This window comes from Lissotriton helveticus, chromosome 3_1 (genome assembly GCF_964261635.1).
Source record: "Lissotriton helveticus chromosome 3_1, aLisHel1.1, whole genome shotgun sequence".
Classification (NCBI taxonomy): domain Eukaryota; kingdom Metazoa; phylum Chordata; class Amphibia; order Caudata; family Salamandridae; genus Lissotriton; species Lissotriton helveticus.
In genome coordinates this window covers 1,556,997,748-1,557,010,889 of record NC_136061.1, presented here as the reverse complement: position 1 = coordinate 1,557,010,889, position 13,142 = coordinate 1,556,997,748, and the positions used below count along the sequence as shown (strand labels likewise).

Here is a 13,142-nt window from a genome sequence, read left to right as displayed (position 1 = left end):
GCCATGATGTTTAAAATAAATACAGAAGCTTAAATAACATTCACTGAATTCTAGCCGAATGCACTCCAGTTTAATTTCTATCAGTGTTTGTGTTTTATTTTGTATATCCAATTCACTGCACATCTCAATTGAAAAACATGTTTTTTCTTTCTAGGCCCCACTTGTTGCTATTGACTCTTACTATTATGGCAAATTGGTAGTAGCACCTCTCAACATTGTTGTGTATAATGTCCTCACACCGCATGGACCTGATCTGTATGGTAAGGCACATTTTTTAATGCAATACTATGATGTGCTGTGAACAATTACAAAAGTTATTGCTAAGTATAGACAGAATTATGAAATGAAGAGCAACTTTCAAAAATTGTACTTGAAATTTTGTCATGGCAAGTAGCTGCAGTATTAATGGCCAGCATTGTTTTCTGACCCAAAAGTCACAAGTGGTTTGTTGTCTATTCTCTCGATCCTTGTTACATCCTTTAAAGGTTTACAGTGTTCTGTGTGATTGCAAAACTCACAGTAGGGTAAAAAGATTTTGAAAGTTCAGCGCAGCTGTGGTGCTAGGTTAGGAACAACACAGCAACAGTGTATATCACTGCTGTTGTTTGAACTTTATTTCCAACTTCTTTTGCAATTCCTCTTGACAAAGCAATGCAAAGTATTAGTGAAACATACTCCTTTTATAACCATCGTTTTAACACACAGAGGAGTTGAAGGGTTAGACAGGACAAGGGTGAAAGTTTTCTCCCGACACTAAAATTGTGAAATTAATATTTTGGATTTGAATCAGAAAGACAAGCATACTTTTTCTTTCTATTGTATTTCGTCAGGAGCGCCAGTTATAAGTGAAGACTGGTAAATTCTATTTTTGCTTTATTTTTCAATATATATGTATTTTTTTCACCTTTCGCATTTCAGTTTATTTCGGTCTTATTTGAACCTCTTTAAAATGTTGCCTCATGCTGGCCTCCCTGTCTGGAGCTTTTACACACTTTCCTGTTTCTACTTTACAGTTTCTTTCTCCTTTAGTTTACCATTGAACATTCAACATTGAATCGTTGTCTTAGCTGTTGCTTTACCTATTTAGGTTCTGCACACATTGAACAGTGTGCTGCTCTCCACCTTCCCCGCTTCTTTATGTTAGCTCCCCCTTCTGCACCTCCACACCGTTTCTTTCCTCCTGCTCTTCTCAACATAGGCACCTTGTACCTTGGCCTAGTGCCAGATTATGTCTAGAGTCATTTATGATATTCTAATATCAGGACTTACACATAACTCAATATTTCATCAGATATATTTGTTATCTACTTAATAATAAACAAGACTAAGGGCCTGACTTTGACCTTGGCGGACAGGTTACTCCGACACAACAGTGATGGATGTTGCGTCTGCCGAAATATAAATCCCACAGGATATAATGGGATTTCCATTACAGCGGAACTGATATCTGTCGCTGTTGTGACGAGTAACCTGTTCGCCAAGATCTAAATCGGGCCCTGAATGTCTAAAGCAATGCATTGCATGTACAGTGCTTAACTGGTTAAGAAAAGCAGGTGCACGAAATATTTCTTAGCAGGCCATAGTCTACTTTCACAACTGGCGTCATCCACTTCCACCATGCTGCCAACCTCCACCTCCAGGACAGATCACATCGCTAATGTCAAGTTTAGTACGTGATATGAATTTGAGCAACTTTCTAAAGGGTGGTCTGGAAAGTTGCCGCCCCCCTATCACACCCTCCCCAAGAGAAAAGTTTGAAAAATTGGTTCAATTAGGGAGCCCAAAACGAACGCTGATATTTATTTAAAACGAACGCTACCTAGAGGAGAGGAAAACCCGAGCCTGGTAGTGAGCCCGTCTAGGCAGCAGGAGCCGAGTCCCCCCCGCCGCCGCTTTCCACCATCAGAGCGGCCGCAGAGCGGGGGGACTTCAACCCCCAGGAGCCTTTGCGGGGGCGCTCACAGTGACGCGGAAGCAGGCGCCCGGAGGCGCATAAAAGACCAACACCCCCTCCGCGTAGCGGGACGCGAGCGGGACCAAGCGCGGGGCTAAGCCCGGGCCAAGGGCGGGCCCTCTGTGGCCCTCAGAGGGCTGAGGAGCCTGGCCTGGGCCACACATCCTACACATCCTACTCGTCCAATACTAACTCACTGACTATCGGACACCTGATCTGTAAGCATAGGTGCAGTATATAGCAGTAAGCCTGTATTCTGTCATATTAATAGGGGTGTCTACATCTATGTCTTGAATGTTTCTGTCACTTTGGTTTATTTATCAATGACCAGGGATTGCAAATAGTGTGTTGTTATAATTAACGGCTCAATTAGTTATTAGGAGCAAGTATTGCCATGGATTGTCGAGAGACTAGACGTATGGCTGCAGGGGGAGTAAAAAAGTTGACTGGCACTCTTGATGATTTTATTGTTCGCACTAATGCCTTAATTGATGAAGGGATTGTTTTAATGGACAGAAGGGTGTCTCAAGATTTGGCCACGGCTAGAAGATCTTCCTTAGGCCTTATTGCCCAGGCACGTACGCCTAACACTATGACTATGACTTGTTCTAATACCTCCGTCAGGTCAGATAATGATGGGGATCACCATGCATTAAGTTCCCAACAGAGCCTTGAGGCCCCCCTAATCCCATTTTGTTATCAGACGGCGGCCTAGATAGTGATTTGGTCGCCACAAGGGCGAATAATCGATCGATGGCCACTGATATAAATCAAAGAGGGCTGAAAGAGGGGGCAATTCCCAAACATAAGGCCAATAAAACGACCACCTATAAAGCCAGGAAAGTTAAAACCATCCGAAAACAGGATACAACCATCTTAGATCCTGTGGCTGTGAGTAGTGACCTGGCAGTAGGTGTTGAAGACAAAGGGGGGGCACACTCGGAAACTGTAGGTTTACCATTAGGCCTCCCTGATGATACGATTGTAGACAGTAGCCTGGAGGAAATTCTGGAAGTAAGTGGTGAAGAGAATAACTTGGTTGAAATTCATCAGGATGGAAGGGGGATAAGCTTGACAAATAACAATATTTTCGAAATTCTAAAGACCCTTCTTGAACCCATAGAGGTAAGGCTACGCTGTCTAGAAACAGTGTTGAAAAACATTCATAAGGACATTAGTGCCCCTAGTTTCAGTCTAAATAATATGGCTTCCCATGTGGCGACTATAGTAAATAAGCAACCGTTGGCCGATAAAAATGTCGCCCTGGGCAAAAACATTGTGCCAAAGAACTCGACTAAAACCCCAAATTCAGGAGGTGTAAAAGCCAAGACCCCTGACTTTAAACAAATATCCAATCCAGCTAAGCCTAAGACAACTCCTCAAGTCAAATTTAAAGATCCTATACCCGTGATCCCAAATTCAGATTCGGCCCCAAGAGATAAGGTGGAGGCTCGAAGAAATATCCACCTCCCCCCAGATGCCTGCCCTTATGTAGTGATTTTGACTGGGGTAACGGAAATATCACCATCCCATGTGGAATCCTCTCAGGCATTGAAAAATAAAGTGTGCCACTGGTTATCAAATAATCATTCCCTGCCACCGAATATCCCCAGTAATATCTTAATGGTGGAGAGAACCCCTTGGGTGGGTGGGAATAGAAAAAAATTACAAGTGGACTGTATTGTGGTAACCTTTGAGAATCCACAGGTGGTAGAGCATATCTGTAGAGGAACTTCTCGCTACCAAGCCAATACTGTCACTGCTAGGCCACTCTCTTATTTCTACTCGCCTGTGAATCAAGTAGATAAAAGATGGAGCTGGCTAAGGGGTCCAAATGACCAAAAAGGTAGGCGGAGGTTTAATTCCCCATGGGAGGTGCAATCCTATGGATGGGATGAGGGGGGAGACGACAGCTGGAATTTGGTCAAGAGAAGAAGAGGTAGATCTATTCATGGCGGGTTTGGCACAGGGTTACAGAATGGCCAGCCTTACAACTATTTTCAGACTGTGAATGGGTATGAAAACGATTTCAACATCCCAATGGCCAATGGCTATGAATGTTTGTCACATTTGGACTGGGTTGATTGACAAAAACAGGGTACACTGTTCAGCTCGATCCAAAATATCCCCCCAACCCCATTACAAAATGAAAATAGTATCCAGGTTGTGCAGGAGTCAAACATTGATCTAATCCCAATTATTAATTGGGGTGTTGAAGGAGGGGACGCACCGCCCAAAAAAAAGGAAAAAGTATTGGGGAGGGGGGGAGATGATTGTGGCAGCTTGGAACATTGCTGGTCTCAGGAGTAAAGTTGATGACCCCATATGGAGGGACTTTATAGGCACCATGGATATAATAGCCATACAGGAAACTTGGGATACACAAAATACACTCACAATTGATGGTTATACCACTTTTTTTCTCCCAGCTGTTACTTCTACTCGGGGGCGAGCACGAGGGGGCTTGGTTACTTTGGTATCCGCTAAAATCTCGGGTACCTATAAGGAAATAGTTACTGGCTGTCCCTACTGTCTCGCGGTCCAAATTACCCGTAAGGGGCTTCATAATGTCCTAGTAGTGAATTTTTATAATTCTTTTGATAGGGCTCATCCGATTAGCAATCTGATGATGCTAAACTCTTTTCTTCTCAAATTTAAAGAGTCATCAGAGTCTGAATGTACTATCATGTTAATGGGGGATTTTAATGTCCATGGTTGCCAGGACAAATGTCCTTCTAACATTTTATTTGGTCCCCCGGATGAGGAGAATATTCACTTTGAGCACTCAGACCAGGGCATGTTCATGGAAACTCTGCTGGCCGAAAATGGGCTAATGCTACCTAATGGGTGCGATGAGGAAATTCCTACATTCACAGGACATGGTAGCGGGTCTGTGATTGATTATATTTTTTAAGTAGTAGTTGTGGAAGCCATGTGACTAGTTATTCAGTTGTGCGGTCTCATTTTAGCGACCATAACCCAGTTGTATTAAGGGTTAAAAATGTAATTGTAATTAGGGAAAGCAGGTCGAAAATGGTGGACAAACGCGACATGTGGTTGACTGACCAAGCCCGGAGAATTAAGTGGTGCAAGATAGTTCCAGAGGAGTTTTTCTGTAATCTTTGTAGTAGTAGCCGGGAGGAACTAAAGCTTTGTATGGATGACCAGGCAGGGGACAATGAAGTAGTGGAGGCGTATCAAAAGGTCTGCCTCGACATTGTCTCCAACCTGACACGTCAGGGAAAAGGCAAAGCGCAAGGGAAGGAAGGCTGGTTTGATAAGAATTGCTCAGTGGCCAATCATAAACTCAAAGTGGGCCTTAAATCCAAACCAGTGGACAGATCGCTCGTGGCTACTCTCAGGAAAGAATATAAGACAGTCGTTGAAAGAAGGCGCCGTGAGATTAGAGAGGACGCTTGGGCTGAGTTGACATCAATTGATGTGTTGAAAAGTAGTGCTAAGTTCTGGGCTGTGGTCAACCAACCCTACTTTGCTGACTCTAGTAACAATGAACTGGATTGTGGAATACAAGAAGATAAATGGCACTTGCACTTTAAGTCAGTTTATGAACAGGAGATTTTGGGGGCAGAGGCCTCGACCACATTTCCAGATTACCTTACATCTTAACAGTAGAGGAGGGTGAGGTGGCCGTAGCTATCGGTAAAATGACTAGTAACAAGGCTCCCGGGCTGGATGGTGTTCCCTCTGACCTTTTTAAAGTTAATATTTCATTTTGGTCCAAAGTTTTAGCTAACGTTTTTAACAGAATCTCTAAAACAGGCATTCCAGAGACATGGTCCCAGTCGGTGATCGTCCCTATCTATAAAAAAGGGGATAGGGGTGACCCTGGCAATTACCGCCCCATATCTCTTATTGATTCCGCGGTAAAGGTCCTAGGGAGAGTGGTCCTATGTAAACTGACTGACTGGTTAGAGGATACTAATACCCTCTCTCCCTTACAGTATGGTTTTAGAAAGGGGCGTAGTACCATAGACCAAAGCTTGAATCTGCAATTGCTTATTGGGAAATACACAATAGCGAAGCCAGGATCCCTGTATATTGCCTTCATGGATCTGTCCTCTGCATTTGATCGAGTAAACAGATCCAAGTTATGGGGCCAGCTTCTCAAAATTGGAATAGACTCTAACATCGTGTATTTCTTAGCGGACCTCCATAGGGACCTTACAGCTACGGTACGATATGATAGAAGAGGTAATTGCACGGTCAAAATCAGCATCACCAATGGTGTAAGGCAGGGATGCATTTTAGCTCCCCTGCTTTTTACACTATACATAAATGATCTGGGTGGTGTTTTGGGAGCAGCATGCAAGGACATCCCGAGGGCAGGGAAGTACCTATTGCCCGCATTATTATATGCGGACGACGACGCTCTCCTAGCCAGAACTGCAGTGGGTCTTCAATGCCTGTTAAATTCATTTTATGATTTTATGATAAACATTGATTTAAGTGTTAATTATGGTAAATCCCATGTCATGGTGGTGGCCCAGAAAGGGAAGGCCATGAAAAATGTAATGACACTGCAATGCAATGGGCATAAGTTGACAAGAGTCTCCAGATTTCCCTATTTGGGGGTTGTATTTGATGATTGTTCGACGTGGCACCCCCAATTGTTGGAGAAAAAAAATGCCCTGGCACGTTCTATTGCTGCAGTGCTGGGCTTTTCACGGAAATTAGGGGTGAAACCTCTGGAGGCAGTTTTAAAGGTATATGCTGCTAAGTGTATTGCTATCGCCATGTATGGTGCAGACCTGTGGGGTTTTAGGCCAGTTAAAATGCTTCAGGTAACGGAAGATAACTTCCTTAAAACGATTCTCTCCCTGCCAAGATCCACGGCCGGCTTCATAGTACATCAGCAATGCGGCGTGGATTATCTGGAAGACCGAATCGCCATGGCCCCCCTACTAAAATGGATCTCAGTCTGGCTTAACCCGGAACTGGAAGTGAACCATGACATTTTTAAGGACTGCCTAACGCTAGATCATTGGGACAAGATCCCCTGGCGGAAATATGTACAACAACTATGTGTAAAGTTAGGCCGGCCTGAACTGTTTAATAAACCATCTAACTTGGTGAAAAGTGACTTGAAGTGGGTTAAAAACACTTTTTTGCTGAACCGAGGGATGGACAGAGAAGGACTGGAGCTGTTAAAGCCATCTGTTAGGACTCATCAACTGATTGCATCCTCTGGACATGATCTGGAACTTTACCTAAAGGTTGTTAACAATGCAAATCATAGATACCTTTTAACCAAGTTCCGATTAGACAAAATTCACCTGTTAATTTCCGGCCGTCCTGGTTGGACCAAGCCATTTGATCTAGATTTGTGTACATGTGATGGCTGTTCGATTATGGATACTGTTCACTTTCTGTTTTTCTGTGATCATTTTAAGGATATTAGGATAAAGTTTATTATACCCCTGTTAAAAGGGAAAGGGTTTCGGCAAGTCAAGCCAGCTTTATTATATCTTCAATTACTATCAGATATATGGGAAATTTACAATGTAGCCAGATTTTTAACCATAGCGGTGAGACTCAGTAAAAAGATCACCTGGTCCTAGATGAATTATTGTAAACATTAATTCCTGCAACTTGAATCAAGTTTTAAATCAAACTTTTTTAGGTTCCTTTTTTATCTATAGAATGATGTATATATTGCTGTTTTTAAAAATTTGACATCATGTGTTAGCATTTTTTAAAATGGGTACTCCCTCCCTTTTTATATTGTATTTTCATGTTATTATGCTGCCTGGTGTCTTGTGGACCATTTTGTGTGTTTTTGTACTTTTGTGGTTTTTGAAATTGAACCGAATAAAGTATTTCTTGAACTTGGTTCAATTAGTCAATTTTACACTGGAACATTCAGTTATATTTGCGAGAAGCCACAGCTTATCCAAGTTCATTTATGGTTGGTTGTCATGCCAGGGCCACTTAAACCTTTACATATCTTATGTGACAGAATAGACCAAAATGGAGTAAAAACACATGCTAAACTGAGCAAAATCTGGTGATGCATTTTAAGAAAACACTTGTAAAATGCGTGGGTGGGGGTTGGTTGATGATGGATGGTTTATCCCCTCAGAGGTTACTTACTTGGCCTTCTTATTCCTTACTTCCTCTGGAACGTATTCACTAGGAATTAAAAAATTCTGGAACTTAACTTGCTTTTCCAAATGCATCTCTGAATTAAATTACAGAGATGCACAACATAAAGATTACAAAAGGCTCATGCTCAGACTATTAATTTATTAATTTGAGATTTTTACTTCCGAGTCCGCAGCTGAAAATAATGTCATGAACCCAACAAATAACCTTGCCCAAAAATGAGGTATTACCTGCACAGCCTGACCTGATCTCAGTTGATACATGCCTTAAAAATGCAAATTGCACTCAGTGCAATAAGAATACATCAAGAGAAAAACAATAAATTAAAAATACAAACAAATGCAAATGAAGACAACATAAAAAAGCATTCTAAATAAAGTTTTACGAATACAAAAAAAATGACTTTATAAAGAATAACAATAAATGCAAACCCCAAAGTCTGAAGCCTAGCTTTTGAACTTATTGCAGATATTCCAATGGCACATATATTTATAAATGTAATGGACTGGCCTCTCTACTTGTCCATAAAATCCCAAATTCGCTCTAAATTCTATGTGATCTGTATACCTGTCTCTTTCCTTGTTTTTTCAAGTGAAGCTCTTTGTCCTTTCACACACCAAGACTAAACATGGGGTGAATGATTCAAATTCTTATGTAGCAAAGATAATGTATCAGTCAGCAAATGCTCTGTAGACGTGTATATAAAATGAAATTGAGTGCACAAGTCAGTTGTGTTTACAGCTATCTAAAGCTCTTCATAGTGGCTCTTTAGCATTTCCATCCAGAGTCCTTATATTCCCTTTTAGCCTTTGTAGATTTTCAATTGCCAATGTCAAATCTTTCACATAGAGACTCAATCTTGCATTCTCCATAAAGAGTAGCTAGTTGATCAGTCCAGTACTGTTTGTGCAAAACGTTTGCTTCACTAATAAGCTTATCGTGCCCAGACTTAATGTCAATAGCAGCAGTACCTTTACTAGATAACAAACAATATTTATCAGCAGATCGCCCAACGAGCGTCAGTGATAGTAAAATCACATTTGTGCAAATCGAGATAAATTTGATTACTTGAAGAATATCATACAATATATCCAGGTTACCAACAAAACTAGATAACAGCTGTCTGCTTATGCCTGTGTACATGTTCTTTGTTGTTGTCACAGGAAGCATCGTCAGCTGTCTTAGGAAAGTGTGTGAAGAAAGCAAGAAAGCATTCCATGCAGCCTTCCTGGTCTGAAGCTTAATGTAACCCAATGTATATCTAACAATACCTAATCTACAAAGCTGAATGTTGAGAGCCTCTGGCCATTCTTTTAGCTACAAACGAGAAAAAAGGGGGGTCCAAAACCCGTTTTCCCCGTGTTATTTTCCATAGGAAACTTTAGACAAAGCTACAGCCCGAACTGCTGAACGGAAATACACCAAATTTGGCAAAAAGGTAGCCCTTGGTTCAGAAAGAGCCCTTTTTTGTTAAATGGTGTAAATCCGTGCAGTAGTTCCTGAGAAATTAGGAAAAGAAAGTTTTGATATCTGGGGCAGCGGTGGGTTCGCGAACCCTCCCAGGCATGAGCTTCACTCTGATTGGCTGCCAACACTCCAAACCAGGAAGTGTTGGCAGCCATCTTGTGACTCGGTAGAACAGAGTCACAAGCAAACAGTAAAACGAAGGTTAAAAAACAAGAAAAGGGTTCAGGGTAGAAACACCCTGACCCCCTAGGCCTGCTCAGGGGTTCCCACAAAGACCCCCAGGGCCCAAAAAAGCATTTTTTTTTTTTTTAAACAGTAGAATTTACGCTGGGTGTGCGAATCCTGCCGATAAAATTTTAAAAAATGAAGCCCAGGCTTCGCGCTTCTTTAATATTGAGCCCCCTGGTGGGCCAGGTCCCGAGGGCATGAACAAAAGTAATAGCGAGGGCCCGTGGAGGCCCCGCAGCCCCGGGGAGCGCCACCTCCCCAGGGCTTTCTATTAAAAAAAAAAAACAAAACAGGACCTGGTGGGCCTGGTCCCGGGGGCATGCGCAAAAGTAATAGCGGGGGCTCAAGCCCCCCCACATGCCCCGGGACTGCCACCTCCCTGGGGCTTTATTCATGTTTTGTGGGGGCACGCAGGCCCGGGGCTGTCATTTAAAAAAAAAAAAACTATTTGGGGGAGCTCGAGCCCCCCCACAAGCCACAGGGACCACCACCTCCCGGGAGCTTTGCACACATTGGGAGGGAGGCCGCACGGACCCCTTCCTGGAGCCCTTCATGGCCCTTGGGACTGCCATCCTCCAGGGCCTGCTCCTGCAATGTCCCAGGGTACCCACCCCCGGGACATTGCCATTTGCTATGGCACGGTGGGAGTACGACTCCCACTCTGCCATTGAAGCGACATTGAAGCAAGTGCAGGCTTACAATGAAGCAAAGCAGAATTGCTTTTCCACAAGGGGAGCTGCATGTTAGCAGCTCCCCCGGTGAAAAAGCAATGCCGGCTCCCGCAGGAGGCGGTGAGCCGGAGGGGGAATTGGGGCTCCCCCCACGGTCCCCAACGCAGAGGCCAGGCCCTGGGGGATGTGGTCCCCGGGGCCAGAAGTGGCCTGGGAGGGGGGGCCACGCGCCCCCTCCCTAAGTAAAAATGGGGGGATGGGGTCCCTGGGGCCATAATTGGACTGAGGAAGGGGGCTCGCAGCCCCCTCCCAAAAATGCAAATAAAAAGGATGGCAAGGCCCCAGGGATGGGGTCCCCGGGGCCATAATTGGCCTGTGGAGGGGGCCACGCGGTCCCCCTCCGCATAATTAAAATAAAACAAGGCGGCCAGGCCCTCGGGGGATGAGGTCCCCGGTGCCAAAAGTGGTCCAGGGAAGGGGGGCCACGCAGCCCCCCACCCAATTAATATATTTTTTTAAAAGCAATAAAAAAGGAACCTACAAATCGCCGGAGGCCCCACCCCCTCCCTGCACCACTGTGCAAATGCTCCCCTTGCGCGTTGTAAGGTGGGGAGTTAGTTCCCCTTGAATTCTGAGAGTCCCTGGGGCTATGTAGCCCACAAGGTACCTCCAGTAAGCACCACAGGGCAGCGTTGCAGAGAGATGGTCCGAGACTACACCCCTTTTTACACCTCTCTGCAACGCAGCTCTGTGGCACTTACTGGAGGTACATGGTGGGCTAGTTAGACCCCAGAGACCCTCAGGGTTCAAGGGGACTTAATCCCCCAAATTAAAACACGCCGTGCGGCGTGTTTTGACAGTGGTGCAGGGAGGGGGCAAACGCACCCTGTGGCGTGTTTTTTTATATATATATATATATATATATATATATATATATATATATATATATACACGAAAACACACACGCACACACGCGCACACGCACACACACACCCCACCCCCACCCCAACCCTCCCAAGGGTGTCCCCACACCCCCCGCCCCCCTCCCCCCAAGGGTGTCCCCATGGAGGCATCACATGTGGCACAGTTACCGCACACCACCCCCGGCAGCAGCAATCACAGCGAGCACTCGCTTCCTCCGTCTTGCAATATGCCAAACACGTTTCAAGCCGTAAGCCCTTTGTCAATGGCATGCACTGAGCACAGTGAGGCACCACGATAGATTAGGAACATTTATTGGTTATTGAAGTCAACGCCCCTGTGGGCATGTGCAGGCACAGCATTCTGGTAAATGAACTCCATATGCCTTAAACTCATGTTCTCTGTATTCCCAAGTGGATTCAGTGCATCACAGTGTCAGAATGTCAACCCGATTGGGTGGATGCCAGCCAGAAGTTCACTGTGTTGCACCCAATGTAATCCGGATATTAGGCCCATACCACTCCCTAACATGCCCGCAGTAGCGAGCACAGGACCCGCCTTAGTTCAGCGGTAGGACTTCTCCGCGGCCGGACCAGCCGCAAAATATATGAAAAGCAAAGGGTGTCCCCATGGAGGCATCACATGTGGCACAGTTACCGCGCACCACCCCCGGCAGCAGCAATCACAGCGAGCACGGTGACAGTACCAGGGCTCAAACCGGCATGAAGTTTAAGTTGGAATCTGCAAAGCGGGGTAAGCGCAGCACGAGCGCAGAGCACCTTTCCACTAGGAGTTTATGGACAATGAGACTGTAATGAATAGTGCACCCACTGGGGAAATACTTTTATAGACTACAACATCCAGAAGCCTGAGGTGCAGCCGCGCCCACAGGGCGGGGTGTTTGAACTCTTTAACATGCTAGGTTGCAGCGCGCTTTTTCACTACTCACCTGTACGCCACTGAAGAAAGGAAATGTATTCCTGAAACGCGTCTGACGCATTTAATTGATTTGATGCTTGTACTTGGATGCAGTGTTTGCTGGCAAGATTTCGACTTTTATTGAATAAACTTCAAGAACTTTCCTGTGGCCTCTCTCGCTCTTGGTGCTTCCTGAACTGTGTTTATGTTTCACGGCTTTGCACAGCCGTGGAGAGAGGCTCACTGCTGCAGCAGGCTTGTTCTGGCCCCATGGGGAGCTGGAATTAATAGGAGGAAAGAGTGCACGGTGACAGTACCAGGGCTCAAACCGGCATGAAGTTTAAGTTGGAATCTGCAAAGCGGGGTAAGCGCAGCACGAGCGCAGAGCACCTTTCCACTAGGAGTTTATGGACAAAGAGACTGTAATGAATAGCGCACCCACTGGGGAAATACTTTTAGAGACTACAACATCCAGAAGCCTGAGGTGCAGCCGCGCCCACAGGGCGGGGTGTTTGAACTCTTTAACATGCTAGGTTGCAGCGCGCTTTTTCACTACTCACCTGTACGCCACTGAAGAAAGGAAATGTATTCCTGAAACGCGTCTGGCGCATTTAATTGATTTGATGCTTGTACTTGGATGCAGTGTTTGCTGGCAAGATTTCGACTTTTATTGAATAAACTTCAAGAACTTTCCTGTGGCCTCTCGCTCTTGGTGCTTCCCGAACTGTGTATGTATATATATATATATATATATATATATATATATATATATATATATATATATATATATATATATATATATATATTCACTGAAAAAACCATAGGTTTCACACCAGGTATAGTTAGCTGGAAATTTTACT

The 13,142-nt window shown here is 44.5% G+C and overlaps 1 protein-coding gene across 1 annotated transcript in view; it reads left to right on the top strand.

Annotated features, from left to right (window-relative positions):
- ALG9 (ALG9 alpha-1,2-mannosyltransferase) overlaps window positions 1-13,142 on the top strand; it is a 682,403-nt gene that overhangs the window by 76,280 nt on the left and 592,981 nt on the right. Inside the window, exon 8 of the mRNA XM_078682312.1 lies at window positions 155-260. Coding sequence (XP_078538438.1) covers window positions 155-260 — 106 coding nt within the window. The remainder of the gene's footprint in view (window positions 1-154; window positions 261-13,142) is intronic.